The sequence below is a fragment of the Lingula anatina genome, chromosome 10 (genome assembly GCF_051362555.1).
Source record: "Lingula anatina isolate TDL-2025a chromosome 10, LinAna3.0, whole genome shotgun sequence".
Classification (NCBI taxonomy): Eukaryota; Metazoa; Brachiopoda; class Lingulata; order Lingulida; family Lingulidae; genus Lingula; species Lingula anatina.
The window spans coordinates 17,478,278-17,493,897 of record NC_141776.1 but is presented as its reverse complement, the minus strand read 5'-3'; the positions used below and the strand labels follow the sequence as shown (position 1 = coordinate 17,493,897).

At 36.0% G+C, this 15,620-nt stretch overlaps 2 protein-coding genes across 6 annotated transcripts in view; one reads left to right on the top strand and one right to left on the bottom strand.

Annotated features, from left to right (window-relative positions):
* Nucleotides 1-1,951, top strand: part of LOC106158157 (protocadherin-15) — a 41,113-nt gene extending 39,162 nt beyond the window's left edge. For all 5 annotated transcript variants that reach the window (XM_086997165.1, XM_086997164.1, XM_086997166.1 and 2 more), the window contains 2 exons: nt 790-1,318; nt 1,557-1,951. In XM_086997165.1, coding sequence (XP_086853291.1) covers nt 790-1,318; nt 1,557-1,676 — 649 coding nt within the window. In that variant the 3' untranslated portion in view covers nt 1,677-1,951. The remainder of the gene's footprint in view (nt 1-789; nt 1,319-1,556) is intronic.
* A 4,151-nt stretch (nt 1,952-6,102) lies between these two features.
* LOC106158156 (conserved oligomeric Golgi complex subunit 6-like) lies at nt 6,103-15,521 on the bottom strand. The gene is made up of 19 exons (XM_086997225.1): nt 15,351-15,521; nt 14,082-14,225; nt 13,841-13,912; nt 13,438-13,496; nt 12,854-12,965; nt 12,542-12,624; nt 12,307-12,377; nt 11,867-11,960; nt 11,543-11,619; nt 11,086-11,229; nt 9,690-9,754; nt 9,273-9,364; nt 8,895-9,009; nt 8,501-8,632; nt 7,916-8,083; nt 7,558-7,665; nt 7,351-7,404; nt 6,993-7,072; nt 6,103-6,700 (listed from the first exon to the last, which is right to left on the bottom strand). The coding sequence occupies exons 1-19, from the start codon at nt 15,462-15,464 to the stop codon at nt 6,553-6,555; spliced, it is 1,932 nt and encodes a 643-aa protein (XP_086853351.1). The 5' UTR covers nt 15,465-15,521; the 3' UTR covers nt 6,103-6,552.
* Nucleotides 15,522-15,620: the final 99 nt, after the last annotated feature.

Genomic DNA, 15,620 nt, shown 5'->3' with positions numbered 1-15,620 from the left:
AAAGCCTAAAATAAATGTTTTACCTTTGCTTGTCCCAACCTCTTGACATAATGGAGACCATTTTTTGGCCAAAAGGGTGGTTTCTTTGAACCCTTGGACACCTGTCCCCCTCCCTACGAGCTTGTCATCAAACTGCTTCATTCTCTCTCTTAGTCTAGAATAGATATCAACCTTTGCTTGTCCTACCGTAAACCTCTTAATATCCTGGAGTGGGTTTTTTTATTATCCAGAAATTAACACGTCCATTAGAGATATGCTTAGAACATATAGCTGCTAGTAAAAGCTTAATCATTACTAGTCAAAACTGAAATCTTTATAAGCCATCTGTAGATTAATAAAGAAAGTAAACCATGTCTGCATAAAGTAAATAAAACGATATTATAACTATGGGGCAGTAAGTTGCGAACTTTCATCAGGAGTCCTTGATATCATGACTGATTCATTGAGGAAAACTAAAACATGTTACCTTACTGGTTAAAAAGCTAAATTTAAATTGGTCTTTTTTTAGAAATGATTTACTTTCTGATCATCATAACAAAACAGACAATGAAAAACCATTTACACCATGTATAGCTTTTGGCCAAATTTAACAATGTTAACATTAGAAACTTTTTCCTTTTATTCTCTGTAACAGTTCTTTCATATTTTTCATATTAAAACTATAATATTTACCAACAAAGTAGATAACAAAACTAAAAGCCTACACAAAATTTTTTGATTTTATACTATAAGGATGAAATTTTATACCTGTACAATGTCACTGACACTCATTATTTATTTTTTATCTAGAAAAAGTCTAAATCCAGAGAAACAATCCAACCACATTAACACATCAAAAGCAGTCAGAAACTACGCGCCATCTTTGTCGCCTGCAGAGTCTGTGAATTCTGACCTCCATATTGACCTGGACGCCATGACAACCACCATGGAAAATCCACTGGCTTTAGAGAATCCAGCGTTCAGTTTTCAATATGGGACAGAATCCACAGACGAAGTTGATACCACAATACGGGGTGTGGGTGAAATTGAAATTGGTACAGCTGTCGCTCCATATAATGAGAACGCAGACAGCGATAACGATAGTGACAGTGAAATGAAACCAAAGACTCCGAATGGAGATATATCATCCCGTAATTCCATAGTGTCCCAGAATTCCATAGGAAATGGAAGCATCCATAGCTCGGGGCCTGAAAGTTTGCCAAATGGTATCCATAAGGGTAGCACACAGATGCTGGTGCAGCAGGAAAAAGCCAACAAGGCCAAGAAGGTGAAAAAGCTCTCCTGGGGAAAGACACGTCACATGGATTCACAAACAGAGGTTTGTATTATGAATTACAAAGTTTTACTTTGTGAACGCTGAGTAAATTTTACAAAAGGGCAGTACTGCAATCTTTTGCAATCTGACAACTTGAGTAGGTGTACCTTTAGGCTATAATTAAATGTGATAGCTTTTTGTGGTACTTATGGCAAATAGTGGATAATTTCTGAAAGCATTAGAAAATACTTTATGCTTTTACAACATTTTCAACTGTAGATATTATTTGTTTCATGTAAAGATCCCATTGGACCCTGATGTCAGTGTGACCCCATATGACAGCAGCACAGACTCTCTCCCACAGAATGCCATGCAGGAGACAGCAGATGGCAAGAAACCAAGTATAACAATTTACTTTTAAGGAGAGTTGCAGTGGCATATCAGTGGAAAATAGTGAGGAATTTTGCCTAAGCAAAGTGGAAATATTTATAATTTTTGGCTTCATTGTGACAGAGCTGCCCTAATCAATGTCACAGATCGTTGCACCACTGCAAAAATCAGTGCAAAAATTGTTTTTACGTTGTGAAATGAGAAGAACAGCAAAGGCTGCAATTCTTGTTTTGCAGTGACATCTATGCTTCAGTCGATGGCCACCTTATGTTTGGTATGGCCAAGAGGTGCTTAATTGGATTCTTCCCAATACCAATCCCACTAGACAGGGGAATGTGCATGTTTAATTTGTAAATATACATGCTTTCTTAATTTGAAGGTCATGGCTCTGTCCAAACAAAATATGTATGTTATTAAGATATCAAATCCAGACAGAAAAACTGTGAAAAAGGTTAAAATTAAGAATCTGCTTCAGTTGCTATACAGTAGTTTTGAAGGTTGTACTGGTATTTGAATCCTAGCTCATGATTTGATGTAGTGTTTCTTGAGTGAAATCATTACGGCCTTACATCACCAATGGCCACCATGTTTGAGTTCTTCCAAATAACTGTGGCACAATACAAAATGATCTTATATGACTTTGTTGGTAATGTGATCAGTAAGGATTTATATTAAGATTTATATATTTATAAAAATAAAAGAGTCATAATAATAATAATATTTTATAAGAAATAAATATAGCATTGTACAGAATTTAAAAATCAGTTACTGCAAGTCACACGTATAGAGTAAGGGCATAAATATTAACAACGAGTTGTCATTTTGCATATTTTTCCAAGTGTTTCCAAAGTGAAAACAATAATTCCTTGTTAACATTATTTCTAATGTCAGAAATTTAGTTTTGAAAAACAATTTTTATTAGAGTGCAGCTGAAAGTGCAATAACTGATTGAGATGGAATATGAGCATCCACGTTCAGGTTACAAAAAGGCAAGATAAAAAAAACAGCTTTATATTTAAAACTTGTGTGATTTTACAAAAATACATATACCATGTAACCATTTTTAGCTTATAGTATTTAGCATTTTTAAGGAAAAGTTTGAACTGCTGCTAATCACTTTTTATTTTCACTTATGTATAAGCTTGTGAAGAAATCTGAAGTTATTTTGAAAGCATGTGTGCTATTGTAAAAAATAAATGCTATAATTTCAGGGGTTTGTAAATACACACACTGGACAAAAGAAGTGTCACCCCTACTGAGCCAATACTATGGGGGAGATAAATGACTGTGGAATGATATGCTCCTGGTATCATTTTATTAACATCAAATTTCACAAAAAAATCACAAAATGAGAACAAAATATACATTCTACCAAAATATGCAATTTCAAGTCCAAAATTAGTACTTAGTGGCATAGCCACGTGACCTAATAATAGGTACCAGTATACGAAGCAAGGATTCATATAATTGTCTGATGCGTTCAGGGCTTATGCTGGCCCAAGCATGAAACACTGAATATAACAGAGTTTCTCTGCTTGTTAGACGGGCATTTATCCAAAGTTTTGACATATCATTCCACACATTTTCTATTATGTTTTCAACCGGACTCAGGGCAAGCCACATCACCCTGCGAATGTCCTGTTGGTCAAACCAATCATCAACTGCTCTGGTCCTGTGACAAGGAACATTGTCATCCTGGTGAACAAATGGATAATTCCTGTCACCAAACATGTTAGTAATAGATGGTAGCAAGCTTGACTCCAAAACATCGATATATTTCTAGTGATTCATGTTTTCATCAACCACTATCAATTCGCCCACGCCATGGATGCTGATGCAGCCCCACTCCATGATGAATATGCTGCTCTGGGTTCGAAAATTAAGTACATGTGGTTTAAATGCTTTACCAGCAGTTCGCTAGCATCGTACCCGTCTGCCATCAGAGGTAAGACCAAAGCGACACTCATCAGAAAAAAATATGTAGGACCAATTGTCATGGACTGTCCAGTTCCAGATCCTGTTGACCCTAGTTCACTCTACGTTGCCTGTTTTGTAACGATAAAAGAGGTTTCAGTCTTGCTACCCTGCTGTACACTCTATGAGCATGTAATCGACGCCTAGCAATTATCACAGACACATTCTTATGTGTGAAATTGTTCCACTGTGTTGTCAACTGACAAGCAGTGTCGAACTTTGACAACCTGGACATCAAAATCAGTCGTCGGTCTTTACGGCCAGTAGTTTTTCTTGGACGACCCATCAGAGACAATTTGTCTCTTGATCCAGTGTTTCTATACTGAGACCAGACCCTCTGCACGGTTCTGACTAAACAATTCAATTGTATCGATATACTGACATTGCTTATATTCCGCCTCTTCAGGTTTATAACTTGCACCTATAGCCGTTAGATAATTACCTGTATCCTGCCATATTGGAGGAAGACAGGAATAACATTTGCTGTACATGTACAAGACCAACAATACAATTCCTTGGTATAGCAGTTTTATACTCATTAGTGACATTATAAGTAGACCAGGCATTATAAGTACCCAAGATCTGCCTACTTTTATTACTCTGAGTTAGGGGGTGACACTTCTTTTGTCCAGTGTGTGTAGATGCTCTACTGCTGTTAATGTACGCTAGTATGGGCAGCTTTCTGGGGAAACTGCTGAATTTTTACATAAATAACAAAAATAAATTATAAGAATTCTACTATTTAATTAATTTTGTAAATTGGTGCAAATATTTAATTCGACTCCAACCTGTTATTCATGTTGTCATAATGATTGTATATAAAATGCCGATCATCAAGTCCATGCTTCAATCATCATGTATATTTCATTAAACTTGAAAACTTTTTAAGTACAAGTTATCATATGTTTAACTGGCTTGTGCAGTTTTGTTTGAAGAATCACTGGAAAATACCTTTTATTTAATTTGAAGTAATATCAGTGACACTGATATTTAGGTTATGTTAATGATAAAATCATAATCAGAAGCAAGGCATATGAAAATTCTTAATAAATAATTTCAAAATCATGTCTGTTGTTCAAATTTACTGCATGTCTTTGGTATAGAGTTAAAAAGGCCAAATGCAGAGAACACATACAATCCAGTCAAATGTACAACCATACATTGTTGCTATACCAGCAGTGTTAAAGAAATTTTTTGGACTCCCAACTGATGAATTATTTAATGGTAGTTCAAACGACGAGAGCCACTGTGAAAGAAAATAGGGTTATTTTTTTTGCACAAAAATATGGCAAGAGCCCCCAAAGTTTCTCTATCAGAATTACTTAATATCAAATTTTTGGCTTTTGCCAAATAAATAAAATTTCATCAAATCAATTTCACTGAGAAATGCTGTTAAAAATTTCAAATCAAAGTTCATGCATCTTAGCACGTGTTATCTGGCCTGTTAAGGTTTTAAACAGCCACTTTTACAGATAAAAACTAGAAAATATCTAAGAAAAATATAGCACTTTTTACAGAGATGCTAGTGGGGTCCGGAGAGAAAACCTGAACTTTTTTTTGGCAAAGACGGGCGGGGGGGGGGGGGGGGGGGGGGGGGGGGGGTACAAATTGATTATGAAACAATTACTATATTTCAAATTTTATTTAATAAATATATTGCAATATATGTCATCACAACTTCATGGTAATTTTCAACAGTTGTTTCCAAGGATAATCTTGACATTGACAAGATGGAAGTGCCATCAGTACATAAACACCTACCACCCATAGTAGACAGTAATGATCCCTCACGTAAGCTTGATAATCACCAGCATGATAATGATAGTCACTAAATATTAATCCCTTTCATTTATCATTTTCAAAGATTGATAATGACTTTCGTGGTAATGCCCAAGCAACAAAAATGTGTAAAGACAACTACGTGCTTTGGCATGCTTAGTTGTTTTAGCATGGTTTTTCAGAGCTTTTTTACCACTGCTTCCGTACCGGATCACGTCGTTGCACCATACACACCAAGCTTCTCCGGGGGACTTTCGCTTCCGAACATAGGTAGAAAAAAAATCGTCATTATTTTCCTTTTCCTCCAGCCAACTCCAACTAAATCTATTTTTGACAGTAATGTCGATGTTTCTAATATCGTCTGTTCCCCTCTCCGCGAAATCCATTTAGTTTGGTTTAGTTCAAAATTCCGCGCACGCGGTGTCAAAACTTTCCACATGGGTGCCGACATTAAAGCCTACATTTCCAACCAATCAAGCGCCATAAATAAATCACGTGCTACGGTTGTGACTAGATATTGTGTTGAAACGCAGCTCTGTCGCAATGGTTGAAATGCGACGTTCGTCTGACGCATCGTTCGTCCAGTCCGCGACCACGTTAAAAATGAGAATTCCGGAACAAAATATAGTACCAGAAAATTTTATAACTGGACGCAAAAAACCGGAATTCCGGTAAAAACCGGAAGACTAGCATCCCTGTTTTTATTATTTTTAAAAATCCCTACCATAAACCTCCCCATATATAAACAATTTTCATTAAATTTTTTAACTGCATACTGAAATGAAAATTCCATTAAAGAATCCCATTATAAATACAAGTTAAAGGTATTGCAACCCAAGTCCCAGTTTCTGAGGTCCTTTAGTTCCTCTGGTTTTTTAGGCACTGTTCCTCATTAGACCTATTAAGAAATTATACATGCACTCCTTGGCTCCTCTTCTTTGTATACATTTTGATATAAAATGCACCACTTGGGACAAAAAACAATGTAACCTGGTAGTCCTTGTCCGAAACTGTGGATTTTCAACCAGAAATTGGATCATCATCAATTGTACCTCTTCCACCCCCCCCCCCCCCCCAACCAAAGGAAAAAACATTCAATAAATATGAAAAAATAAATCATCAATATGTGTGCACCAAACATGTAACAGAGTTTTCTATATCAACAGATGTTTTACTTGTTCAGGGGTTCGAGGCATGAGATTTTGGGGGTCTTTGTACCCATTCTGAGGGTTGGTGATAGCAGTGTACAGCTCCTCATACGCTGACACAATCAGCTCCATAGAACGTTTCCTTGTTGTTTCTCTGAAAATTTAGATATATTTTATTAAAAACTTCAGATGGAATGTGATTGGTTTACCATAGAGCATCTCTGGAACATTTCTCTGATTTTTTAAATCAATTTTTTTTTTTTTTTTTTTGTTATTAGTAGACTATAATATTGAGGAAAGAAAGAAAACCCTCATTTCTTTACCAGAAACTCTCCCTATAATTTCATACAAAATCCAGGAACTTTCTTAAATCTCTTTTTCGACCAAAAAAGGAGGAATTTATGGACAAGAAGTACACCCCATCTCTTTTACCAAGTGGACCTTACCTTACAGTGGTACTCTGAAGTAGGCTACACTGCTGTAATATGTAACCATCAGGAGTGGACAAGAAACTGTCAAACTTGGCCTGGAAAGAAAATCGTAAGAAGTGCAATTGTTTAACTACTTAATCAACTAAATAATTCAATGTTTAATGAATTAGCAACTATATTTACATATACATACTCAATAACAAATGGTTTTTCCAACAACTTTTTAAGGAAATAATCTACATCATCATCATATGCATCATCTTCATCAAATATATATAACATCACTAAACAAGAACTTACTCAAACCCCATTAATTAATCTATTCTTCTGCATCATTATACATCATCATCAAATATATAATATCAGTACTTACTATAGCACCCTTGAGTGTCCCTGGCTCCATTCCAGGGATAGATGACAATGGACCCTAAAATATCATTAGGGGAAAAATACATAGATAGATAGAAACAATTCCACAGAGCATCAAGAGGAAATCTAAAACTTTATACTTTATACTTTACATGCACACGCACACATGCACACACACACACACACACAGAGTGAGAGAATCAAAACCCACCTGTTTTGGCTGATGTTGCTGCACTATACCATACGTACTGGCAAGCCCAACTCTGTGCAGGATATGAGATGCCTGTTCACTGATCAGTGTGTCTATATGGGCATCAATCTGAAATTGAACAAGTAAAATTTCATGTAATCACAGACTAGGTTATTAGATCATTTAAATCTCCATTTTTAATACACATGTAAAAGGCATTCAAAATGTTCCTTTTTGTATCCCACCATGCAACTTTGCCAAAATAAAAATACAAATCAAATTTATCTTTGCTGGTGACCACATTATGGCATTACTTTTTTGATATAATCTATGTGATTCAAAGCTAGGACAAACAATTCTATTAATCCTGTATACTTACCTGTGCCTGTAACATCTCCAGTCTCTGGTCAGTGTATTCAAACAGGGCCAGGGCACTCTGCATGGTGTACAGACAGTTGATCATATAGGTGGCCATGTCCACCGTGGTCAGTTTACTGGCCGAGAGAGAGCACATCTGGATCAGGGGGTCAATCACACTGGACATGATCTGGAATACAAATCACTGTGGTCAGCTCCTTCAAGGGGATCAGGGTACCTTTCCATAATACCCAGCCCTGTCTAATCCCAATATCTATATATCTGGGCAAGTGTTCTTGAAAACAAGTAGCTCACCATGTGGATGACTGAGTAGTCTTCTTTTTTGTTGTTGATGCACATGAAACTAAATTGCTGTGTAACAGATTTTTTGTCACTTTTAATTTGCCCTCATGGCAACTTCCATCCAAAGTCACAGTAGGAAGCAGTTGTAAAATTGAGTAAAAAGGTACAAGAGCTCATACCTTACAAACCATCTACCGTCGAACATCAATTAAGTACGTGAATAATTGGACCTTTGTGAAAAGTTACCAGAAAAAGAAGGTCATTAAACTTTAAAAACATGGCCACTGGAATTAAAAAATTATACCTTAGAGAAATCCTTCTGCCTGTCATCTATTGACACCACTGAGGAATCATGGGAAGACAACACATCTTTCAGCAGCTGTAGCGTTTGGTTCAGGGGTCCAGTGGGTCCCAGCTCAGCAGGAGGAAGCTCAACCTGTTGGAGCAATAAAATATCCGAGGTGTGCAAACTTTGTGGTTGTTGCCAAATTCATCTTTTTAATCTGTAAGACATGGTTTCTGGCCTAGTAACATAAAAATTAACCTTGACCCAAGTACAGGATTCCTAAACTGAAGCCTGGCTCAAGCTTATGTATCACAATTTCATTTTTATGCCTTGATACAGAAAATTGTCACCAAAGTGCTTAATTATACATCAATATTTATAAGAATGATTTTTATCTGATAAACTACAATACCTTATCCAGAAGCCTTGCTGCATGTATGTTCAGACTGTTAAAGAACATCTTAGAGCTCAAGACGTGAGCTTCGTCCAGGGTGCCCAGAAGAGAGGCGTCTTTAGACAGCAGCTGACTGGATGGAAAAACATTTTACGTACATGAATATCAATCAATGGATCCCTTGTCAATATGAGCCTTTTTTTCCTTTTTACATTTCTCTGTATTACTTAGTATGCTATAAACTGTTATTATTTATTTCAAGTTTTCCTTCTCTAATCTTTTTTTATTTTGTTGCTAGCTACTGTTGACAGGTTTTTTTTCACATTTATCAACGATTTGATCATCAGAGAAAAACTGAAATTCAAAATTCCGAAAAAATGATACCATATAGCTCACCCTATCGTGTGTTCATAGAACTTGAGTAGATTGGTGAGTTTATACAACAGGACAGGTCCTGGCTCTGCCACCACTACCTGCTCCACTCTCACCTGGAAGAACAGACAAGAATATGGGCAAATACCTTTATAATTCTCTCCTACAAGTCATGATAAAAAAGTAAAGCATTCTAAAGAAACTTTTATCTACAATGACATAATCACTCGAGTGTCATGTGACCAAGGCCCTTTGATGATGGTTAAAAACCTCATTTCATTACTTTTTTAACAGGTTAAGTCTCAAGCTCTAAATGACTTACTCTTTTATCAAGAGTGAAGACATCAAAAAACGCATTTCGTCTCTGTTACAGATGTGATTGGCACCTGATTTAACATTTAAGTACAAATAATCTAGGTCAAACCACTCTAAAAAACTAACCTTAAAAGGTCTGCAAACACCCTCTGTGATATGGCCTAAAATGTCTTGAATTGTCCCCTCATTGGCTGAAATGCAAATCAAATATTATCTAGAAAATCAAGGCGCAGATGAGGTATTTACTTACTAGCCAATGTTGTAGTGTGTCTCTGCTCTGGACAGTGCCCTGGTAAAGCAATAAAAAGTTATTCACTAGTTTTTACAGTTTTTTTTTACCACATGGTGACTTTATTTTAATGTTATATTCCTTCATAGTTTCAGTCCTATGCTTCCTAGTAAACCTTCAAATTTAGTTCTTCACATTTAAAGAGACAAAGGAACACTATTACCCATCTGCATTCTATATTTAAATAACTAATGAAAATTTTTAACAAGTCCATTTCTTTCGGTTGATCAATTTATATACTTATGTTTAAATGTTTGGCCATAGTCAATGTAATACGCAATAGTAACACAATAAATAAAATTTTGTCTTTTCATTAAGAAATATTTAATGTGACACAAAGATTAACCTGTATACTTACAGATGTATAAACAAAAGAAAACATTTATTGTACATTTCTAATTTGTGCCACCTTCCCACTCCTAAGCTGCAATTAAACTGTAAATATAAATAAAGATAACTAAAAATTATTTAAAACATATAGATTTTCCAAAGCTAGAAAGAGGAGAGAGATAGTATTTTCAAACCCAAAAACCCAAGTGAAATCAAAATTAACAAGAATTCTAACCACTTGGGAGCCACCGGTTCTGAAAACCAATAAAAGTCAATGACAATGATACCACGTAAAAGGGAAAGTACAGTTAATACGCGAACTCTGTTTGCCTTTTATCTTCATAATATCTATTCATTACAATGCCATGACACTCTTCTTACACAGAGGTAAAAAAATAATCAAAAAGTTTGACCCTCAGACTACACCTGTAAAAAAAAACATCACCCAACCAATTCATTTACTTGAAGTTCACAAAAACAAATACATTGATTGGTCCTGCCCTCTGATATTGTACAACCATTTTGTTTCCCTAACAACAGCAACAAATGCACCAAATCTGATAGGCCCTGCCCTCTTTTAATACACAACTATATTGTTTCCCTGACAACAAGTACACCAAATGTTCCCATCTTCTGACCTTCATCAGCTTTCATGACAGCCTCTTCTATCAGTTCATATCCATACAGACCACTATATATACCAGTCTTTTTCCTGTACATGGGGCCGTAAAGGATCTTCCCTGAGTCACAACAATATTATAAAAATATCCATGAATCCAATGTAAAAATGTTAGTACAAAATAATGCAGTGGGTAAATACAGAACAAGCTATTTATAATCAAAACAATGTGATGTACCTAAGGCCCATCTTTTAATGTAGTGCCCCCTACAGTTAATACTTACAACAATTATTGCACTTCTTCAGTAGAGTCTGTAGATGTTCTTTTTCTGATGCTGTTGCCTGGTGTAACCATGCCAACATGTCACCCACGTACCGCAAAGGATCATGGGAATGTAATTCAATAGGTCTTGGTGTTCCTCCTGGACCTTAAAGAAAAGAAATGATGCCATTTGCACGAGCAGAGTATCTCAGGAAAAATATCTGAAGATACCTTTATTTTCCTGAATAAATAAATATTATTTAAAACATTCTGTAAATTCAAGAATGGTTATTCATTGAATCATTCTATAAATGAATAATCATGTAGGTCAAATGAGTGAGATATTCATTTCACATTATCTAAAAATGAAACTGTTACAGTGTTTCATTTGAAATGCCCTTAACAGGGTTTGGGCAATTCATTACTAAACTAGTTGGACTATTTGAACAAGTGAAACATTCAGTTGAGCCAGTACTTACCTCCTCTTGTTAAAGCATCAATGAACCCTCTCACAATGGCTGTCCTTCTGGCTGTACCAAACTCATCCAGAGAATACCTACAACACACACGAATATGCAATACTGATAATCTATACTTCAGTGAACAAAATAATCAAAAACAACCTCTGACATTTTATCAGATTACTGAGTTTGAAATGTATAATTTTATAAGACTAAATAGTCCAGTAGTAAACTGATCTCAGTACAAGTACTGTAGGAGGCTTATATCACAAGCTGATTTCAATATATTTCAATAATAACAATAATAATAATTATAATAATCAAAATACACTACATAACTACCTGAAGAGCACTGGTCTGTCCTGTAGTGCCTCTAAACCCAAACAGAGCTGAGAACTGATATCTGGAGACTCATTGCTCAGAGCCCTGCATTCATCTGGAGAGAAGAAATGGCAATATTTTCTACTAGTTTCATGGTGGAGATTCAAATCTGGGCAGGATTAATAGGCCTGAAAGACAGATTGGTGAGACACCAACTAAAAATCCTCTTTAAACAGATTTCAAATCTAATTACAAAGACCCTCTAATAACTGCCTTACTCAAAGTTTGAGATTGTAAGAAAATTGCAGATTCTACATTATTACACAGGCCTGTAGACAGTAATTTAAATCAAATTTGTGGCCATTTCTAAATTTGGATCAACTAAAAGGGTCAGAAGGTCCCATTTTTCAGAAAAACATTCCCCCCCCCCCCGATAATGTCTGCCTCCAGGCCTGACTTACTCTGTGTCCACCTGTACAGTCTCTCGTATGCTGACTCCTGATGTAGTGCCATTGATTCCATTATCTCCAACCTACAACACTATACATCTTCAATTAATTAACTCATACAATAATTGATTAGACATATATTCCCAAGCCTCCCTCTCATTTAATATCCCCCTTCATTTGATTTTGATTTAAAATAGTAACACTTCGTGCGCTTCCTCTTTATACTAGGCAATGTTCCACCACTCACCCTGCTGTCTGTTGATTTGTTCTGAGTAACACCTTGCAGTCAGTGTGGATCTGTTTTACGCGGGCCAAAGCTTTGAAGAAGTCCTGGAATATGACAGATTTTGAAATAAATATATAATTAATTAAATAAATAAATAAATACAAAAGTAAAATCAACCCCTGGTAGTGCTTATAACTGAAAACGATAATTCCAAGCACTGCATACATTTCCATGGATATGACATTAATTCGAGGCTGAATAAATAAATAATTCACAGGCATTTGCAACTCTCTACATCACATACAGTATACCTTAATTTGCAGACACACTTACTGGATGCAGGGCACCATCCCGAGTTCCTCTAAGAATTTTCACCTCTTCTGGTTTTAGCTGGAATTTGGCCAGAAAAGCATCTGCCACTTGTGCTCTCATCTGTAGCCTCTGGCTAATTACACACACAAAAAAGAGAAGAGTTAAATTTATTCTGGAGAATTTTGTTTTGAAAAGCAGAACATGGGCGTAACTAGGCATATGCACAGATGCACTGTGCGTACAATTTTTTGGCCAACCATGATATTATTTTACATAAATTTAATGTATTTTTCACGGAATATAAAAGAAAATCCTCTGCTTATTAAAGTCACCTGTATGTACAAATCCTCTGTATCAACTGTAAAGGCACAATTGTTCTGCCCCCCCCCCCCCCCCCCCCCCCCCCCCCCCCCCCACACACACACACAGTAAAGAAATACAAGTGCGTACAATTTTTAAAGGTCTGGTTACGCCCCTGCAGAAGCTGTGCTTACATTATGTATTAGCGTCTAAGATTTATTACCGGTCATGCAAGAGTAATAGCATTCTGAGAATATGACAAGCAGATATAACACCAAGAAGTGTGTATTGGTCAACACATTTACCTTTCTGTTTGCAACTGAGTTGTCTGGTTGATCAAATCATGGGTCTGCTCCTTTGCTGCCTGGGAAAAGAGACATTCTTGATGTGAATCTGCATTTTACATGCTGCAGATATTGCAAAATAATGACTGTCACAGACTCAGCATATAAAAACAACAACATTAATAATAAAAATAATAACTGCAGGATAGACAATTATAAACAAACATTGAACATTAAAAAAACTCAAAATTGTAATTTTCAATTAATATCCTAATAAACAAACATACATACAGATAAAGGACTAAACACACAAAATAGTGAACCAAAGCAGTACAAAGCATCCCATTTTCACAAAGACTACTAAAGTACTTATCATATTAAATTTGAATTGGTTTATAGGAGCAAAAAAGAATAGGAAGTTTACCTTTAATCTAGTGGTCATGTCCTGACAACACTCACTCATTCCTTTCACATCTTCATAGACAGAGTCGAGTTGCTGAAATATGAATAATATTAATTTAAAACAAAATTAACATGAATTAAGATATCTCATTAAAATTTAAGCAACAAATAAATAACATTTTAAGATGTAAAATTATTTATCTATATATATAGATATATAATACAAATCAGAGAGAGAGAGAGAGAGACAGTGAGACAGAGACCTCTTTAACTTGCTGGAAAGCCTGAATGAAATCCTCATTGATGGCCAAACTCCTCCTCTCGACATCTCCTCTCAGGTTTCTTCTGTTCCTCAAAGTGTTTTCACTGAAGAAACTGGACAGAGCTTTAAGAGCTTCCAGCATTTCCTGAAAGTAAAAGGAAAGTTTGTACTGGCAATTGAAAATATTTACTTCTGATTTCTTTGAAATAAGCCAAGGCTTTAATTATTATTATTTTGACTATTATTATTACCACATGTATTCATTTTTCCCTTCACATTGCTACGAACCATTTCTTTCAAAGTAACAGAACAGCTCCAGCACAGAATGAGGGGTGTGACTGAAATGCGCAATACACTGCAATACAGCGTAACACAGTGCAATATACACTTGATAAGACAAGTTCAGTTGCAAGTAAACACAGGAAAGGGTAATCTCAAATAAAATAGGGTGATATAAAAGCAAAATATAATACATAGTAATTAATATTGCTGATACAACTTGACAATTTTTTCATTGTTTGGTCAGCCGCCATGTTGGGGAGTAGCTCTTCTTGGCCAGTAATATATCCAAGAAGAGCCACTAGCCAACATGGCTGCCAACCGGACAATATAAAAGTCTTGCTGATTTGTTAAGTTATATCAACGATATTACTTACCTAGTAATATAGGTTTTTATATCACCCTACTTTGCTGGGAATAGTAATTTCTTTAGTGTAATTGCAACTGGATTTGAATTTTGAAGTGTATTGCGCTGTGTTGCGCTGTGTTGCCCTATATTGCGGTGTATTGCACATTTCAGTCACACCGAAGAATGAGGACTGGATTTAAAATGAATGTGCGTCCCTCGATAACGATTCCATGGTTAGAAGCCAGATGCAATAGCATGGCATTTGAAAGATTTGAGCCCATGCTATGCCTGATGTTGTCGGCAGGGTACAGGGGTTTCTGACAGTACAGTGTGGACAAAAGTCAAATGGTCCTGGGTTTGGGACGGTAGTGGTAATACAAATAGAAAGTAATTTTGCTGTATTTTTCTTTGTTCCCATGTAAGTGATCCTAGCACTTGTCATCAAAAGGCTTTTATGAGTAGGTGTTTTTCATTTTAACGATTTATCTGAAGGTTTGACAATCTGGCTGCAGGTACAAATTCCTGTAGTTAAGTTGGAAATTCAACATTAATTGTTCACGGCCTGCCGTGCGCCTGTTTGGTTAGCTGCAAGTTGTATACAAAGACGACCACGACGAGCTTTGATACACAAATAATCTTTACCTTATCATTATCAAGTCTTGTATCTAGAATTTTATTCAGTTTTCTAGATAGAGGATTATTCGGCTGAGACGACGGCGAAGACGTGTCAGCGGTCTGCTCTTGGATGGTCGCCATTTTTCAAATCTCGCAAGGTGCACGAGAGCTGAAATTTCACAGGGAAATTCTTACAAACATACACAAGATTGAAATATTTAAATGTCTCAGAATAACATATTTTAAGTTATGGAAGTCGCTGATACAATTAATAAAGTCAGACTCACGTTATACCTT